We start from the raw sequence: 15,447 nt of genomic DNA, 5'->3' as shown, positions 1-15,447 counted from the left end.
CCTGGGTTCCATCCCTGGGTTGGGAAGATCCCCTGGAGAAGGGATTGGCTACCCACTCTGGTATTCTGGCCTGGAGAATTCCATGGACTGTGTAGTCCATGGAGTTGCAAAGAGTCGGCCACAAATGTGCAACTTTCCCTTTCCATTTTTCTCTTTGAATAAACAGAATACGTTTAGTTTATCCTCCTTGGGAGTCTATAATGTGCAGTTATATGTGTCATAATTATTCCCTTTAATCTGTTTACGACTATATGCTATGAATCATTCAGACTGTTTTCCCATAAAACCATTGATCACAAGGGTCAATATAATCTGTGGAGGCTGCTTTTGAATCTTAGGTTTTGCTGGATTTTGTCCACATTTAAAGCCTATGTGATGCAAAGTAGATAGAAAATAGTTTCCTTCTCTGCCTAGTAAGCCAGGATATGGGTCTGTTGAAGTGAAGTAAGGGTGTTGGTTGCTCAATCCTGTCTGACTCTTTGCGACCCCCGTGGACTGTAGCCCACCAGACTCCTCTGTCCATGGGATTCTCCAGCAAGAACACTGCAGGGGGTTGCCATTCCCTTTTCCCGACCCAGGAATCAAACCCTCCTCTTTTGCATTGCAGGCAGAGTCTTTACCGTCAGGCCACCAGGAAATCGACTGTATATTGTACTAGAAATTCAGGAGTGTGTGCAATCCAAATCATGTGTTTAAAATTTTTTTTTTTAATTGTATTTTAATTAATTATTTTTGGTGGTGCTGGGTCTTTGTTGCTGCACATGGGCTTTCTCTAGTCGTGGCGAGCAAAGGTGATTCTCTAGTTGCAGTGAACGGATTCCTCGTGTGGCGGAGCACGGGCTCTAGACGAGCGAGCTGCAGTAATTGGAGCCCACAGGCTCAGTCCTTGTGACATACGGGCTTACTCGCCCCAGACATATGGGATCTTCCTGGACCAGAGATCAAACCCTGAATTGGCAAGTGGAGTCTTAACCCCTTATGGCAAATAGATGGGGAAACAATGGAAACACTGATAGACTTTATTTCCTTTGGCTCCAGAATCACTGCAGATGGTGACTGCAGCCATAAAGTTAAAAAAGACACCTGCTCCTTGGAAGAAAAGTTATGACCAACCTAGACAGCATATTAAAAAGCAGAGACATGACTTTGCCAACAAAGGTCCATCTAGTCAAAGCTATGGTGTTTCCAGTAGTCATGTATGGATGTGAGAGTTGGACCATAAAGAAAGCTGAGCACCAAAGAATTGATGCTTTTCAACTGTGGTGTTGGAGAAGACTCTTGAGAGCCCATTGGACTGCAAGGAGATCCAACCAGTCCATCCTAAAGGAAATTAACCCTGAGTATTCACTGGAAGGACTGATGCTGAAGCTGAAACTCCAACACTTGGCCTCCTGATGCGAAGAACTGACTCATTGGAAAAGACCCTGATGCTGGGAAAGATTGAAGGCAGGAGGAGAAAGGGATGACAGAGGATGAGATGGTTGGATGGCATCACCGACTCAATGGACGTGAGTTTGACCAAGCTCCGGGAGTTGGTGATGGACAGGGAAGCCTGGTTTGCTGCATTCCATGGGGTTGCAAAGAGTCAGACAGGACCGAGCGACTGAACTTCTTAACCCCTGGACTACAAGTGAAGTCCCTGAAGGGCGTATTCTTTAAACATAAGCATATTTTGAGCCAGCTTATGTTTCTGGAAGGTGCAACCCTCTGGACATAGTAATGAGTCTCTACTGAACAAATATGCTTCCCTCGGGAATGGATTTATGGTTTGGGGGAGTTCCCTGGTGGATCAGACTGTAAAGAATCTGCCTGTCAACACAGGAGTTGCAGGTTCCATCCCTGGCTTGAGAAGATCCCCTGGAGAAGGAAATGACAAGCACGTATGTCTCCAGTATTCTTGCCTGGAGAATCCCATGGACAGAGGAGCCTGGCGGGCTACAGTCCGCAGGGTCGCAAAGAGTCAGATACGACTGAGTGACCAACAGTTTTCTCAGTATATGAAGTCTTTCACCTTGTCACCCCTAATGTGCTCATTTGGGAGTGAAAGGACACATTTACAAGAACTGATGTAGATGGCTTCCCTGCTGGCTCAGAGGTTAAAGCATCTGCCTGCAAAGTGGGAGACCTGGGTTCGATCCCTGGGTCGGGAAGATGCCCTGGAGGAGGGCATGGTCACCTCATGGACAGAGAAGTTTGGTGCCTGGGGTTGCAAAGAGTTACTTACTTACAAGAATTTATATTGTCTTAGCAGGCATCTTCATTCCTCCATTGGCACCCACCTCTCAAAAATGCAAATTGAGACATTCACACCAAAGGCTTAGATGTCACTGGTCCCATTATTTTGTCTCCCATGAAGCTGAGTAAAAATGTATTTTAGGAAGACAACCAACTCTTTTGATTTGGTAAAGGGTCTTCAACCATTACTCCAAATGTTAGACAAGACAGGTTTTAGAGACATAAAATGTGAATGAATAAGTGGCTTTGTATTCCATTAAATGCATATTCAATGATGAATATTCTTCCTTGAAATATTTCTTGAATTTAAAAAAATTTTCAAAGCACTCAAATACGCAGAAACATAGAGCATAATGTCTAATGAACACTAAATATTCTTTCTCTGTATCTACCAATGTTTCACATCTTGTTATGTTTGCTTCACTTATATTTCTTTGGTAAAGGATGTCATATTAAAGAGAACATGGTTTTTTAATAGGTAGATACTTAAATATCCTTTCAAAACAACATAGAACTCTAGCTTTATTTATGAAAATCAATAACTATGAGCAATTCCATAATATTTAATACCCAACTGAATTTCTTTTATTATCTCCAAAATGTATTTTTTATGCAGACCATTTTTAAAGCCTTGATTGAATTAGTGACTGTAAGGCTTTTGTTTTGCATTTGAATTTTTTGGCCTCGAGGCAAGTGGGATCTTAACTCCCAGACCAGGGATCAAACCCACGATGCTCTGCCTTGGAAGGTAAGCTTTTAACCACTGGACCACCAGGGAAGTCCCCTCTGAAACATGTTTTAATCTTTGCTGATTCAACCCAGAATCAAATCAAGGACTGATTGTAAATCTGCATTCTTTTTAAGGAAATGACAGACAAGAGTTGAATGCCTTTCATTGTGACACGTTTTCTATAACATCGTACAGTATTTTTTTTTATTCCAGGACACTTATAAATAAAGAATAAGATGAAGACATGTTAGCACACAAAACAGATGATAATTACTAAATTATTTAGTCATTACTTTAATAATACTAAATCTCCAGAATCACCTAAAGAAAGAAAAGAAAAAGTGAAGTTGCTCAGCCATGTCCGACTCTTTGCGACCCCACGGACTATAGCCTACCAGGCTCCTTCGTCCATGGGATTTTCCAGACAAGAACACAGGAGTGGGTCGCCACCTAAAATTGTAACATTTTAAGTTTCAAATATCACCTTCATAGAGTGTAATTTTGTTCCACCTTGATAATAGCTTTTTTCCTTTAAGTAGTCTCCATTTACTTTTCCGCCTTCTTACTCATTTCTGTGCATACCTTTATGCAGCTCTTAGACATTAGTTATTCATTTTCTGTAACATTTAGTGTTTTCAACAATCGATTTAAGGGCTTCCCTGGAGGCTCAGACAGTAAAGAATCTGCCTCCAATGCAAGAGACCCGGGTTTGATCCCTGGGTCAGGAAGATCCCCTGGAGGAGGGCATGGCAACCCACTCCACTATTCTTGCCTGGAGAATCCTGTGGACAGAGGAGCCTGTCGGGCTACAGTCGTTGGGGTCACAAAGAGTCAGACATGACTGAGTGACTCACACATACACACAAAACTGACTTAACATTCATCCACCCAGCCTGTGAGCACTGACCTTTCTCTGTCATCAAAATAGCTATTTTAATTTAGCGGCACAAATTAGCATCCTAAGGTCATAACATAAAGGGGATACACAAATCTGTAATAAGAGAAGGAGTTTGCCCTGTGAATTCCTTGGCAAATAATATTGTCTACAAACCTATTGCCAGAGAGTTAACGATCTGAGCCTTTCTCTAAAGTCAATAACAAATTAATTTTTTGAGTTATAAAAATTATAAAAGAAGCCCACAGATTTCTGGTTATCAGTCAACTCTGAAATACAAAACTGTTTCAGGGATGAGAGAGAGAAACAAACAATAATTATCAAGAAACTACTGCAAAGAAGTCCCCACCTCACTACAGATGTTGTGCTTTTATTGCAATGAGGTCTTTTAGTGAATACGGGCTAAATTGTGTCTCCTTCACCCTTCTGCCTTTCTGGCTGCCTCCAGTGCTCTGCAAATAAGAGATGTTTATCACACAGAAGGATGTGCATACTTGCAGAAGGAGTTAGACATCTTTCTGAGCTCCTGGTGTGCAGACTCTCAGGGATGTTTTAGAAAACAAAACACAGCTGCGTGCCTGTTTTATTCACTACACCTAGGCTGCTGCGAATGCAGTGGGTGCTTAATCAACATTTAAGATACGAGTAAGTCTGATGGTTTCTATCGCGTCTTTCCTAATACATGAAGAAGCTATTTGTGCCCCCCCCATCATTATCATTTGAAAATGAAAGTGAAGTTCGCTCAGTCCTGTCCGACTCTTTGCAACCCCATGGACGGCAGCACGCCAGGCCTACCTGTCCATCTCCAACTCCTGGAGCTTGCTCAAAGTCATGCCCATCGAGTCGGTGATGCCATCCAACCATTTCATCCTCTGTCGTCCCCTTCTCCTGCTGCCCTCAATCTTTCCCAGCATCAAGGTCTTTTCCAATGAGTCAGCTCTTCACATCAGGTGGGCAAAGGATTGGAGTTTCAGCTTCAGCTTCAGTCCTTCCAATGAATATTCAGGGTTGATTTCCTTTAGGATGGACTGGTTGGATCTCCTTGCAGTCCAAGGGACTGTCAAGAGTCTTCTCTGACACAACCTATAATATCCTATGGTCAGTACCTATTTTCTGATACAGAAATGTCCCAGCTGGGATGCTGAATATACTTTGGTGATGAACAAAACAGAAAATAAGTCCTCACCCTTGGGGGTCTTATATTTAGTAAAAGAGTCAATGAAGAATATCATAAATAAAATGTATTTTAGTTCAGAAGAATGGAATAGCAAGTGTTATTGAAACAGTTGATGTAGAGCAGACAGGTTCGAGGTAGAAATGTGGGATTGTGGGCTGCAATTTTCACTAAGGTCTAAAGACAAAAAGGGCTTCCCTTGTGGCTCAGCTGGTAAAGAATTCCCATGCAGTGCAAGAGACCCGGGTTCGATCTCTGGGTCGGGAAGCTGGAAGAGGAAACGGCAACCCATTCCAGTCTTCTTGCCTGGAGAATCCCATGGACAGAGGAGCCAGGCGGGCTACAGTCCGTGGGGTCGCAAAGAATCGGACAGAACTGAGCAACTGACACTCTCAAAGACAGAAAGGGAAAACATGACAGGCGTAAGAGATTTCTTGGAGGAAGATTTGAGAGGAGTGAGTGACGAAGCTTATACAGACTTGGGGTTCAACCAGGGCAGAGACCCCAGGGCAGGAGTGAGCAGGTGTCTGCCAGCTAACCTCTGGCTGGAAGAAAGAGAATGTAGGAGAAATACAAGATAAGGACTTGTATGACAATTCCTTGTGTGACAGGTTACCCAGTGTTAAAGTCTGTTACACTGAAGACCTTGGGTTTCTATTGCAAAGCATTGGGCAAGGCCGTTATCATCTCCTTACGTGTGTTTAGCAAACATCTCAGAGGTGTGCCCACGTGGTGGAGACCAGGGATGCAGAAATTCATGGGGGAAAAATGAGCAGAGCTTTCAGGGCGATGCTGTGGATTTATGGGAGGAAAATACAGACTTCACAGTGACGCTGTTGAGTTTGGTCAGAAGCAGTACTCGATTCTCGGTATATGTGAAAGATTTGCCCAAAAGGATCCATCTCACCGACCAGAGAGATGTCGAATATGAAAGTGTAGACACAAGGATGTCCACAGTTTAGCGACCTGTCAACGGCTCAGTTTCGAGAGTAAACAGCTAAATTCAAAGCCCACCCTCTGAATGGGGATCTGTTTGAAATCCATCGTTTGGAAATAGGAAGGGGTGTTACTGTCGTTAAATGTTAGTGGCTGAATCACAGGTGTCATTGAAATTTTTGTTATTCAGTTTTTTTGTTTGTTTGGTTTTTAGTGTATTTCACTTTAAAGCATAATGACCTATCCCACCCTGCATTTCTGAGCTACCCTCACTTTAAAAAAATTGCCTTCCGAGTGTACTGTAGAGAGCTTTGATATTCATGAAATCAGTGCGGTCTTGCTATCTAATTAAACGGAAGCAAAAATAGTGAGAGGTTCTCAAGAGAAATTTAAATATGTATTTGTGGTATCTGAGAGGCAAATTGGCTCTTTACTAATACTTGAAAGTTTGAAGATGCATTGCTGTGAGAAAAATGTTTGTTAGTATTATTTCTGTGCTGGTTTCTTATTTTTAAAACTACAATTTCTATTTAAAATTATGTCAAGGGAGTGGGAGGGAGGCGATACACATATGCTTATGGCTGATTCACTTTGTTGTATATCTGAAACAACACCATAGTGGTAAAGCCATTATACTCCAATTTTTTTTTTTTTTAACAGAAAAGAATTTACCAGTGAGGGGAGGAAAAGTATATCAAGAACATTTCTAACATCACATAATTTTTAATTATTCGTGTTACTGATGAAAGAACTTTGGTAAGGAAAAAGGTAAATGCAATCATACATTGCAAAACCACTGCGGAGTGATGGGCCAGCCAACAGCAGCAGAAGCTCAAAATTAGATTAAAAAGCACCAGTTAAAACAATTGTTAAAGAAATAGCAGTCTCGTATCTGGGGCTGCACTGGGTCTTCCGTTGCCGCAGAGACTTTTCTCTAGGTGTGGTGCGTGGGTTTCTCCCCGTAGTGGCTCCTCATGTTGTGGAACCTGGGCTCCAGAACACAGGACCAATAGCACGCGAGCTTAGCTATCCCAAGGCACGTGGGGTCTTCCCGCATCATGGACTGAACCCCAGTCTCCTGCATTTGCAGGCAGATTCTTTACCACTGAGCTGCCAGGAGGCCCCCTGGAATGAACTTTTCTATTTAAAAAATTGTTCCCTGATACCTTTGAAAGAAAATTTCTTTTAACCAACAACAAATCACTAAGAGCAAAAGGAAAATGATTCATGTGGACAATGCAAGCAAAAAAAAAAAAAACAGAAATAAAACCCTGAAAATTCTCTTGAGTCTCCATCCGTTTTTCTATTTGAAGGAGGCTTCAATATGTGGTCGTCAGTCCTGCAAAGTGTTTGTAGAAACACATGAGCATGGATTCATAGCAGCAGGTCTAAGACAGAAACAGGGCTCTCTTTTTAATATAAAAAGTCAAGGTTCCCCTGCATATGCAGGGTCGTGTGGGAACTGGGAGACGTATTTAGAATATGCTACATATGTATCAAATTTTATATTAAACATGTAATGGGGACATGTTTCTTAATTTATTACGTCTAAGTCTGTGTCTCTATCTCTGCTTTTTGCAAAGAAGATTGGCTGTACCATTTTTTTCTAGATTCCATATGTGTATATATATATATATGTTAACATGTGAAACTTGTTTTTCTTTCTAACTTGTCTCTGTATCCCACCCTCTCTGTCCATACACGTCTCTACAAATGCAAAAGGACCAAGGGCAAAATGACGGGGTGGAAGGAATCGGAAGATTTCCATTGACACATATACACGAGTTTAATACTATGTCTAAAACAGATAACCAATAAAAACCTGCCATACAACACAGGGGACTCTACTCATCACCCTGTGATGTCCTAAACGGGAAGGAAACTCTAAAAAGAGGGGAATATATGTATACATATGGCCGATTCGCTTTGCCATACAGTAGAAGCTAACACAACACTTTAAAGCTACTATCCTCCAATAAAAATTAATTAAAAAACACATAGTAAAAAATAAATGTGTCATATACTGTCAGATGGTAATTAATTTTCGTAGATATAAGCAATGCATACGTCTCCCAGGAATGCACGCACATTGACAGCTTGGGAGAAACTGGGCTTCTGCTCCTAAAATTACTGTCTGCATTAAAAAAAAAAAAAAATCAGTAGACTAGATAAGAGAGTTTGAACATCTTGTATCATGCCAAAAATATGGGTCACCCTGCTCTTATTTTTCTTCATATTACTTGAATTAAAATGTACTAAAATTTATCTGTATGAAGGGCAAAAAAAAAAAAATATGATGCATTCGGAAGAGACAGATTAAATCTATAATGGTTGAATAAATATAACGACAATTTTAGTAATACTCTCAGGCACTCAATAACCTTTTGGTTAAAGCTAATGGAAATTAGTTATTGGTGACAATATACAGAACAAGTAGTCATGTATGTACATACATTCTCAGTCACTTCAGTCGTGTCTGACTCTTTGCAGCCTGGACCGTAGCCCGCCAGGCTCCTCTGTCCATGGGATTCTCTAGGCAAGAATCCTGGAGTGGGTTGCCATGCCCTCCTCCAGGGGATCTTCCTGACCCAGGCATCAAACCCGTATCTCCTGCATTGCAGGCAAATTCTTTACCACTGAGCCACCAGGGGAAAAAAAGCAAGGCAAAAACAAAAAAGTATAATGAAAATTTCCCAGTGGAACTCATTTAAATATTTCAGTTGAAAGCTACTACAAATTCAGAATCTCTTAGTTCTAGCAAAATCATCTAAAAAGTGTGAAGTTTCTAAAATCACTTGTAAAGAAAAATCATTTTCATGGATAATGATATTAGACCTAAGCTATATAGACGCAACAGGCAAGTTTTCCATCCTATTTTTGAAGCATAATTCTGGCTTTTGTCAGGGACCACTCATCTATGAATGGATTGCTTTATCCAGCAAATAAGATACCCTTATACCTTGTTTTACCTTGTATAGTCCTTGTTAATTCCTTCCTGTGCTCATGGATATACTTTTCAAAGGGACCTCGGGACTTCCCTCATGGACCATCCAGTGGTTGAGACTTCGCCTTCCAATGCAGGGGGTGCAGGGTCAATCCCTGGTTAGAAGTTACGATCTCACATGCCTCGGGGGCAAAAACAAAACAAAATAAAGCATAAAACAGAAGCGATACAGTAACAGATTCAATAAACACGCTAAAAATGGTCCACATCCAAGTAAATAAACAAGGAAACTCAGACATTCTGAGTACCATTGAAAAATAAGTACAGTAAACAAAAAAAAATTGTTTGATAAATTAGACATTTTAAAATCATTTGATTATTAAATTGGGGCGTTTACTCTCTTGCTCACAAGGATAGTGAAAATCAGACAAAGAACAATACGATGAAAATAAATATATCCATCAGCTAGAGTATATGGAGATGATAATACATTCCCTGCCAAATATTCAGGGTTCGATCCCCGGGTGGGGAAGATCCCCTGGAGGAGGACATGGCAACCCACTCCAGTATTCTTGCCTGGAGAGTCCCATGGACAGAGGAGCCTGGCGGGATACAGTCCATTGGGGTCGCAGAGAGTCGGGCATGGCTTACCTGCTAAACAACAGCAACCTACATTGTGTTGCCGTTGTGCATGTTAAAAAAGCAGAGTTGCACACAGCTGAGTGACTGAGCAAGCACACGCATAGGAAAATCACGTCTTATTTATGAAAGCCGACTTGCCTTTCCGTTCTCTCTCTGTTGTGTGTAGGACACAAAGCTAGTTGAGATTGTGCAATGTTTGTTTTTGTTTATTTTTTTTTCAGTTGACACCCTCCGATGACTGGAATGCAGGCAGGATTCATCCCAGACTGCAAGCTGGAAAGCTCAGCTGGAAACATCTGAAACAACACCCTTCGTAAAGGAGAAAGCAAGATGCTGTACCTCTGAAAATACAAAACTGGGACTGTGATCTACTTTCAATAATTCCTTTTGCTAAAGCCTACCGGGCAAATTAAAAATATCACTCACACTTATAATGGTAATTAAAAAAAAAAAAAAAAACAGCCTGTAATCTAAAGGTGTGAAATGGAGGGGAAAATCTTGCCTGCTTTTCCTGAAGTTCAAACATGACTTTATCCTTTTTCCAACATCTTGAAAAAGGCAACTGTGTTTGAAATCTTCAGAAGTCATATACTAATACAGGAATTATGCTCTATAAACGTTTTAAAAACTTGAATGTTGATACTTAAAATAGTAAATTTTATGTCCTCTGGACACTATGGAAGAGAGAATGTTACAAATTATCAAGATCCTTGGTACATAAAGAATTTCCTTGTTACCATTACCGGAGTTACTTTCAAGAGAGTAAGCAGGGATAAATGATTAAAAGATTTCTTAGTCGGTTCACTTACAAGGCGGTTAATGAAAGTAAAAGACAATTAAATATTAGCAAATCAGTCACTATTGGAGACAGAGTTAACATTTCTTTTGTTCTTTTTGTTCTTCATAGAGTTTAACTATTTTTCTTCTTGGGCTTCCCTTGTGGCTCAGCTGGTAAAGAATCCACCTGCAATGTGGGAGACCTGGGTTCGATCCCTGGGTTGGGAAGATCCCCTGGAGAAGGGAAAGGAAAGGCTACCCACTCCAGTCTTCTGGCCTGGAGAATTCCACGGGCTGTATAGTCCATGGGGTTGCAGAGTCGGACACGACTGGGCAACTTTCACTTTCACTTCATTTTTCTTAATGTGCTTAGTCACTCGGTACTGTCTGAATCCATAAATTTTTAGGCAATTTATTTTTTTAAAACATCAGCCCAAATGCTCTTTAATTTTTTCCAAATGTGTCACTGATGAAATCTAAGTTAACTAGTTGCTTGACTGAGGTATTACTAATGAATGATTTATTTGCCTGTCTCCCTTTCTTAAGTTGCTCAGGGCTTATTTAATTGAGCTGGGATGTGACTTTCCATCTTTGATTTATTTTCAAAGTAGCAATCCATCTTTTAATTTTTTTTTTTTTTTTTTAAATCTCAGGCATCTGCTAGAGCTATCTAAGCAAAAGAGTTTATTTTCTCTTGATTTCTGTTAAAAAGCTGCTCAGATTTGCAACACTGATGTGTGAACATATGTAATGCTTTTATGATGCTTGCAGCTTATGCATTTACAGTTTTTAGTTGCTTTACTAAAAACATTTTTTTTTTCCTAATTGAAGTGTAGCTGCTTCACAACATTGCCTTACTTTCCGCTGTATGGCAACGTGAATCAGCTATACCTCATATACTGGTGGTTGGTTTGGTCACTCAGTCGTGTCTGACTCTTGTGAGCCCGTGGACTGTAGCCCGCCAGGCTCCTCTGTCCATGGGATTGTCTAGGCAAGAAGACTGGAGTGGGTTGCCATTTCCTTCTCCAACACCTTGCATGTATATCCCCTCTTTTTTGGATTTCTTTCCCCTTCAGGTCACCACAGAGGGCTGAGTAGCATTCCCTATGCCATACAGTAGAATCTCACTAGTTAACTATTTTATACATAGTATCAGTAGTGTTATATGTCCATCCCTGTCTCCCAATCCAGCCCACCCCTCCTTTCTTTCCCCTCTTGGGGTCCATATGTTCGTTCTCTATGTCCATGTCTCTATTTCTGCTTTGCAAATAGGTTAAAATATACATATTTTTTAAATTGATGCACATTAGCATCCTTGTCTTTGAGAGGCTTTTATTTTTTTTTTCCTGGTATGAAAGTATTGGGTTGGCCAAAAAGTTCGTTTGAGTTTTGCAGTAACATCTTTTTTTTTTTTTTTTTTTTTTCATCAAGCATTTAGTAAAGCTCAGAGATGACTGGAGTAAATGCAACTGTTAGGTTTTAAAACATAAGAAGTTTATCATTTTGATTAGAGGTGTTTGCACCTTTCAAATTTCAGCTCTTCAATGGAACTTGGCAAAGCAACCATCAATAAATAGGATTACACTGCAGACAGAAGAGGTGATGTTGTACAGAAAGGGATAAAACTGCATACAGCGGATCAGCTTCAGGCTGTTCTCACACTCGGGGCATTTGGTAGTTAATTTCAAAGCCTGTCTAAACACCTCAAGTGCCCCACTGATATTCTTCAGAGCGAGGTAAGCATTTCCCAGGCTCAAAAAGGTCAGGGGCTCAGAGCTACTGATGGCCAAAGCTTGAAGTAGCAGTTTGGTGGCGTCAAGATGAAGGCCATAGTGAATCAAAAGGTTGGCCAAGTTCACAAGAGGAACGTCCTGGTATTGAAGGGGGGCCAAATTCAAAGCCCTCTGAAGACAAGCAATAGCAAAAGTGCTATTTCCTACCGCTCTCCAGTAGAGTCCAGCTTCATTGAGGGTCAGCCAGACAGGAGCATTAGGCTGGTTAATAGCATGAAATAAGAAAGACCCAATTTCTTCTTCTGGGATAGTATAGTTATTAATACGGGAAAGCAAAATTTTTCGTGCATGGTCATCTGGCATTTTGGCTTTCAGATCCATGCGGACCTCTAATTCTTTGACTAAGTAGGACAGGGTCTGGCTTTTTCTGATGTCAGTTATGGAACAGTCAGGGGTTTGGGCCTCTTCTTCTGAAGAATAATCATCACTGTTGAGTTCGTGGATCCTGAGTCCTTTGTTTTCCGGAGGCAGAAAATACGTTGGCAATTCCCCACCAACGGGGACTCTAGGATAGCTTTCTGCACAATCAGCTCTTTTAGGCCACAGAATATGCTGCTTGTCCCTATATGCATTAGAGTCCCTGCCCCAGATCCAGAGAACAGAATGGGCTACAGGAGAAGACTGGACCAAATCACTGATATCACTCTGATTTGTTTGAACATCAGAGTTCACAGACATCATACTGGAGGTTGAGGAATCTTCACCAAACTGGACATAGTCCACATTTTCAAAGTTATCACCACGATGGTAGCGCACAGGTTGGTCCCACTGGCAATGTAAACTATGCTGCTGGTTGACCAGACGGCATATCGGATGATTTCCTAATTGTGCCTGTTTTGCCATCTGTGTCTCATGGATGATATTTCTTAGGATCTGCTCTTCCTGAATCAGCCTATGTTTTTCTAGGATTTCCTGCTGTCTCAGGTAGTGGTCATGTTGCTTTTGATACTCGTTCGACTCATTCAGTGTTCGCTGGAGGGATCTATGTTGCGCTTCCAATTTCTGCTCAAGTTTTTGCTGACACAGGACAGCATGCTTCCTCTTTATGGCTTGCTCAAACCCAGGTTTGGCCTGTAAAGCATGGTCGTAACAGAGCACTGAGTGGTTATACTCCCCAAGCATTGCATATATGTTTCCTAAAGTGTAGTAGCTAGTGAAGAAGTCACTGTCGTCCAGAGCTGCATGGACCACGACAGCAGCGTCGGCAGAGAAGTGCCCTCTGTGCAGAACGTTCGCCAGGTTGACCAGGGCAATGTCTTTATTGTGCCTGGATGAGAAGTGAAGAGCTCTCATGGCACATTCCACTACTTGATATGGCTCATTCTTTATTCTCCAGTAAAATGAAGCCATGTTATATAGTACCCATGAGGAAGAGTTCTTCTGCAGGCCTTCATGAATGAGGTGACCTATGTCATCTATACTCCTTCCTAATCGTTTAGATAAATACGTGAAGATTGGATCTTCTTTAGGTAGTAGAGGTGCAGAAAGATTAACTCTCTCTTGTACACCTCGCAAGTGCTGAAAAGCATGTATACTATATGGAAGCTCTAGAATTTTAGTACAATCAGGTTGCTCAGGGTCTGGAGGGACAGGAGATTCTGTGTCTATATAATCTTCAGGGCTGATATCTTTGCTCTCCAAAGTTATGTATGTGCCATCATATAGGTCTAGGTCCCCTGAGGGCACCTTGGCTTTGATGCAGTCTGGATCCTCTTTATTATGTCTCTGTTCCAGTCCTGTATCTCTGTCCTCATTCTCTTCTATGTGGATTTTTTGAGCAACTAATTGCTTCTCCAGTTCTTTGAGGTAGTTAACTGTTGTTTCTTGTCTCATTAATATGACTAAGTCATGGGGATGCTTCAAGTTCATAGGTGAATCCACCTGCTGCTGGGTCTTCCCGTCCTCCGTGACGACCCAGTGCGTGGTGGCGAAGGCCCCTCGAGCTGCCACACTCAGCAAGGCGGAAAGGCTGAGGAACCAGCCTGGACCGGAGCACCGCGGACCCCCACTGCCACCGCCATCTTGCCCCCCCCCCCCCGCAGTAACATCTTATGGAAACATCCAAATGACCTTTTTGGTTAACCCAGTAATAGTTTCATATTAAGAATGCATTTGTAAGTATTTTATGAAATACTGCTTTTTTCTTACAAAACGAAATGGTTGCGTATATAATCCCTTATTAACCATAGACACCATGATGAACATTCAGTGCTCAGAAGTTATTCTTGAAAGTGGCTGAGAGTATATCTTACCTGTTAACACCACATACACACACACACACACACACACACACACAAAATATATATATATACATATATATATACAAACACACACACATATATATATATATAGTTAGGTGTAAAATGCATGTAAAATATAAACATACATATATACACATGTAAATATAAACATATATATATATACTTATAAAATGTATGTACATGTAAAATATATATATATATGTATAGTTAGGTGTAAAATGCATGTAAAATATAAATATACATATATATACATGTAAATATAAACATAAACATATATATATACTTATAAAATGTATGTACATGTAAAATATATATATATATAGTTAGGTGTAAAATATATGTAAAAATACATATGTATATATAAAGTTAGGTGATGGATATGTTAATTATCTTGGTCTTGATATTAATCTTGATCTACAAATTCCACAATGTATACCTGGGTATCAAACATCACATTACACATACTTGTTGTTCAGTTGCTCAGTTGTGTCCACCTCTGCGACCCCATGGACTGCAGCATGCCAGGCCTCCCTGTCCATCATCAACTCCTGGAACTTACCCAAACTCATGTCTATTGAGTCGGTGATGCCATCCAACCATCTCATCCTCTGTCGTCCCCATCTCCTCCTGCCCTCAATCTTTCCCAGCATCAGGGCCTTTTTCCAGTGAGTAGGCTCTTTACATCAGGGTATTGGGTTCAATAAAATATACTTAAAAAATTATTTTCTTCTTTCTTTTTCCCATGTGATTACTTGAAAATCTGACCTTATGTGTACCTGGCTCGATTTCTGAGCTGAGATACAGGATAGATACTCGGATTTTATTGCAAAAGCTTTTATTGTCATTGAATTCAGATTTTACCTTAATTACTTGTTATGGCTAAAAATATGAAGTCAGCAAAATGTCCATCACTGTGATAATTGTCAAAGCAGTCATGCCACATCCACATCATTAGATTCCTCAGGGTGAATAAGGAAAAGGGCCTAGATTCCTATCTTGAGATGTGAAAAGTTTTCTAAATTCCAGTTTCTTATGGAAAACAGCAATAGCCCAAAGCAGG

General features: G+C 40.8%; 1 protein-coding gene and 1 long non-coding RNA gene across 3 annotated transcripts in view; one reads left to right on the top strand and one right to left on the bottom strand.

Annotated features, from left to right (window-relative positions):
• The window catches only part of LOC122435925, a 32,875-nt gene extending 22,625 nt beyond the window's left edge, over positions 1-10,250 (top strand). For both annotated transcript variants that reach the window (XR_006267734.1, XR_006267735.1), the window contains exons 5-6: positions 6,631-6,738; positions 9,778-10,250. This is a non-coding gene — a long non-coding RNA (uncharacterized LOC122435925). The remainder of the gene's footprint in view (positions 1-6,630; positions 6,739-9,777) is intronic.
• Positions 10,251-11,874: 1,624 nt separating this feature from the next.
• On the bottom strand, positions 11,875-14,147 carry LOC122434719 (tetratricopeptide repeat protein 17-like). Its single transcript, XM_043458370.1, is given in 2 exon segments — positions 11,875-14,123; positions 14,126-14,147. Coding segments are annotated over 2 exon segments (2,271 nt in total).
• Between the last annotated feature and the right edge of the window lie 1,300 nt (positions 14,148-15,447).

The sequence above is a fragment of the Cervus canadensis genome, chromosome X (genome assembly GCF_019320065.1).
Source record: "Cervus canadensis isolate Bull #8, Minnesota chromosome X, ASM1932006v1, whole genome shotgun sequence".
Classification (NCBI taxonomy): Eukaryota; Metazoa; Chordata; class Mammalia; order Artiodactyla; family Cervidae; genus Cervus; species Cervus canadensis.
This window is presented reverse-complemented; position numbering and strand designations above follow the sequence as displayed.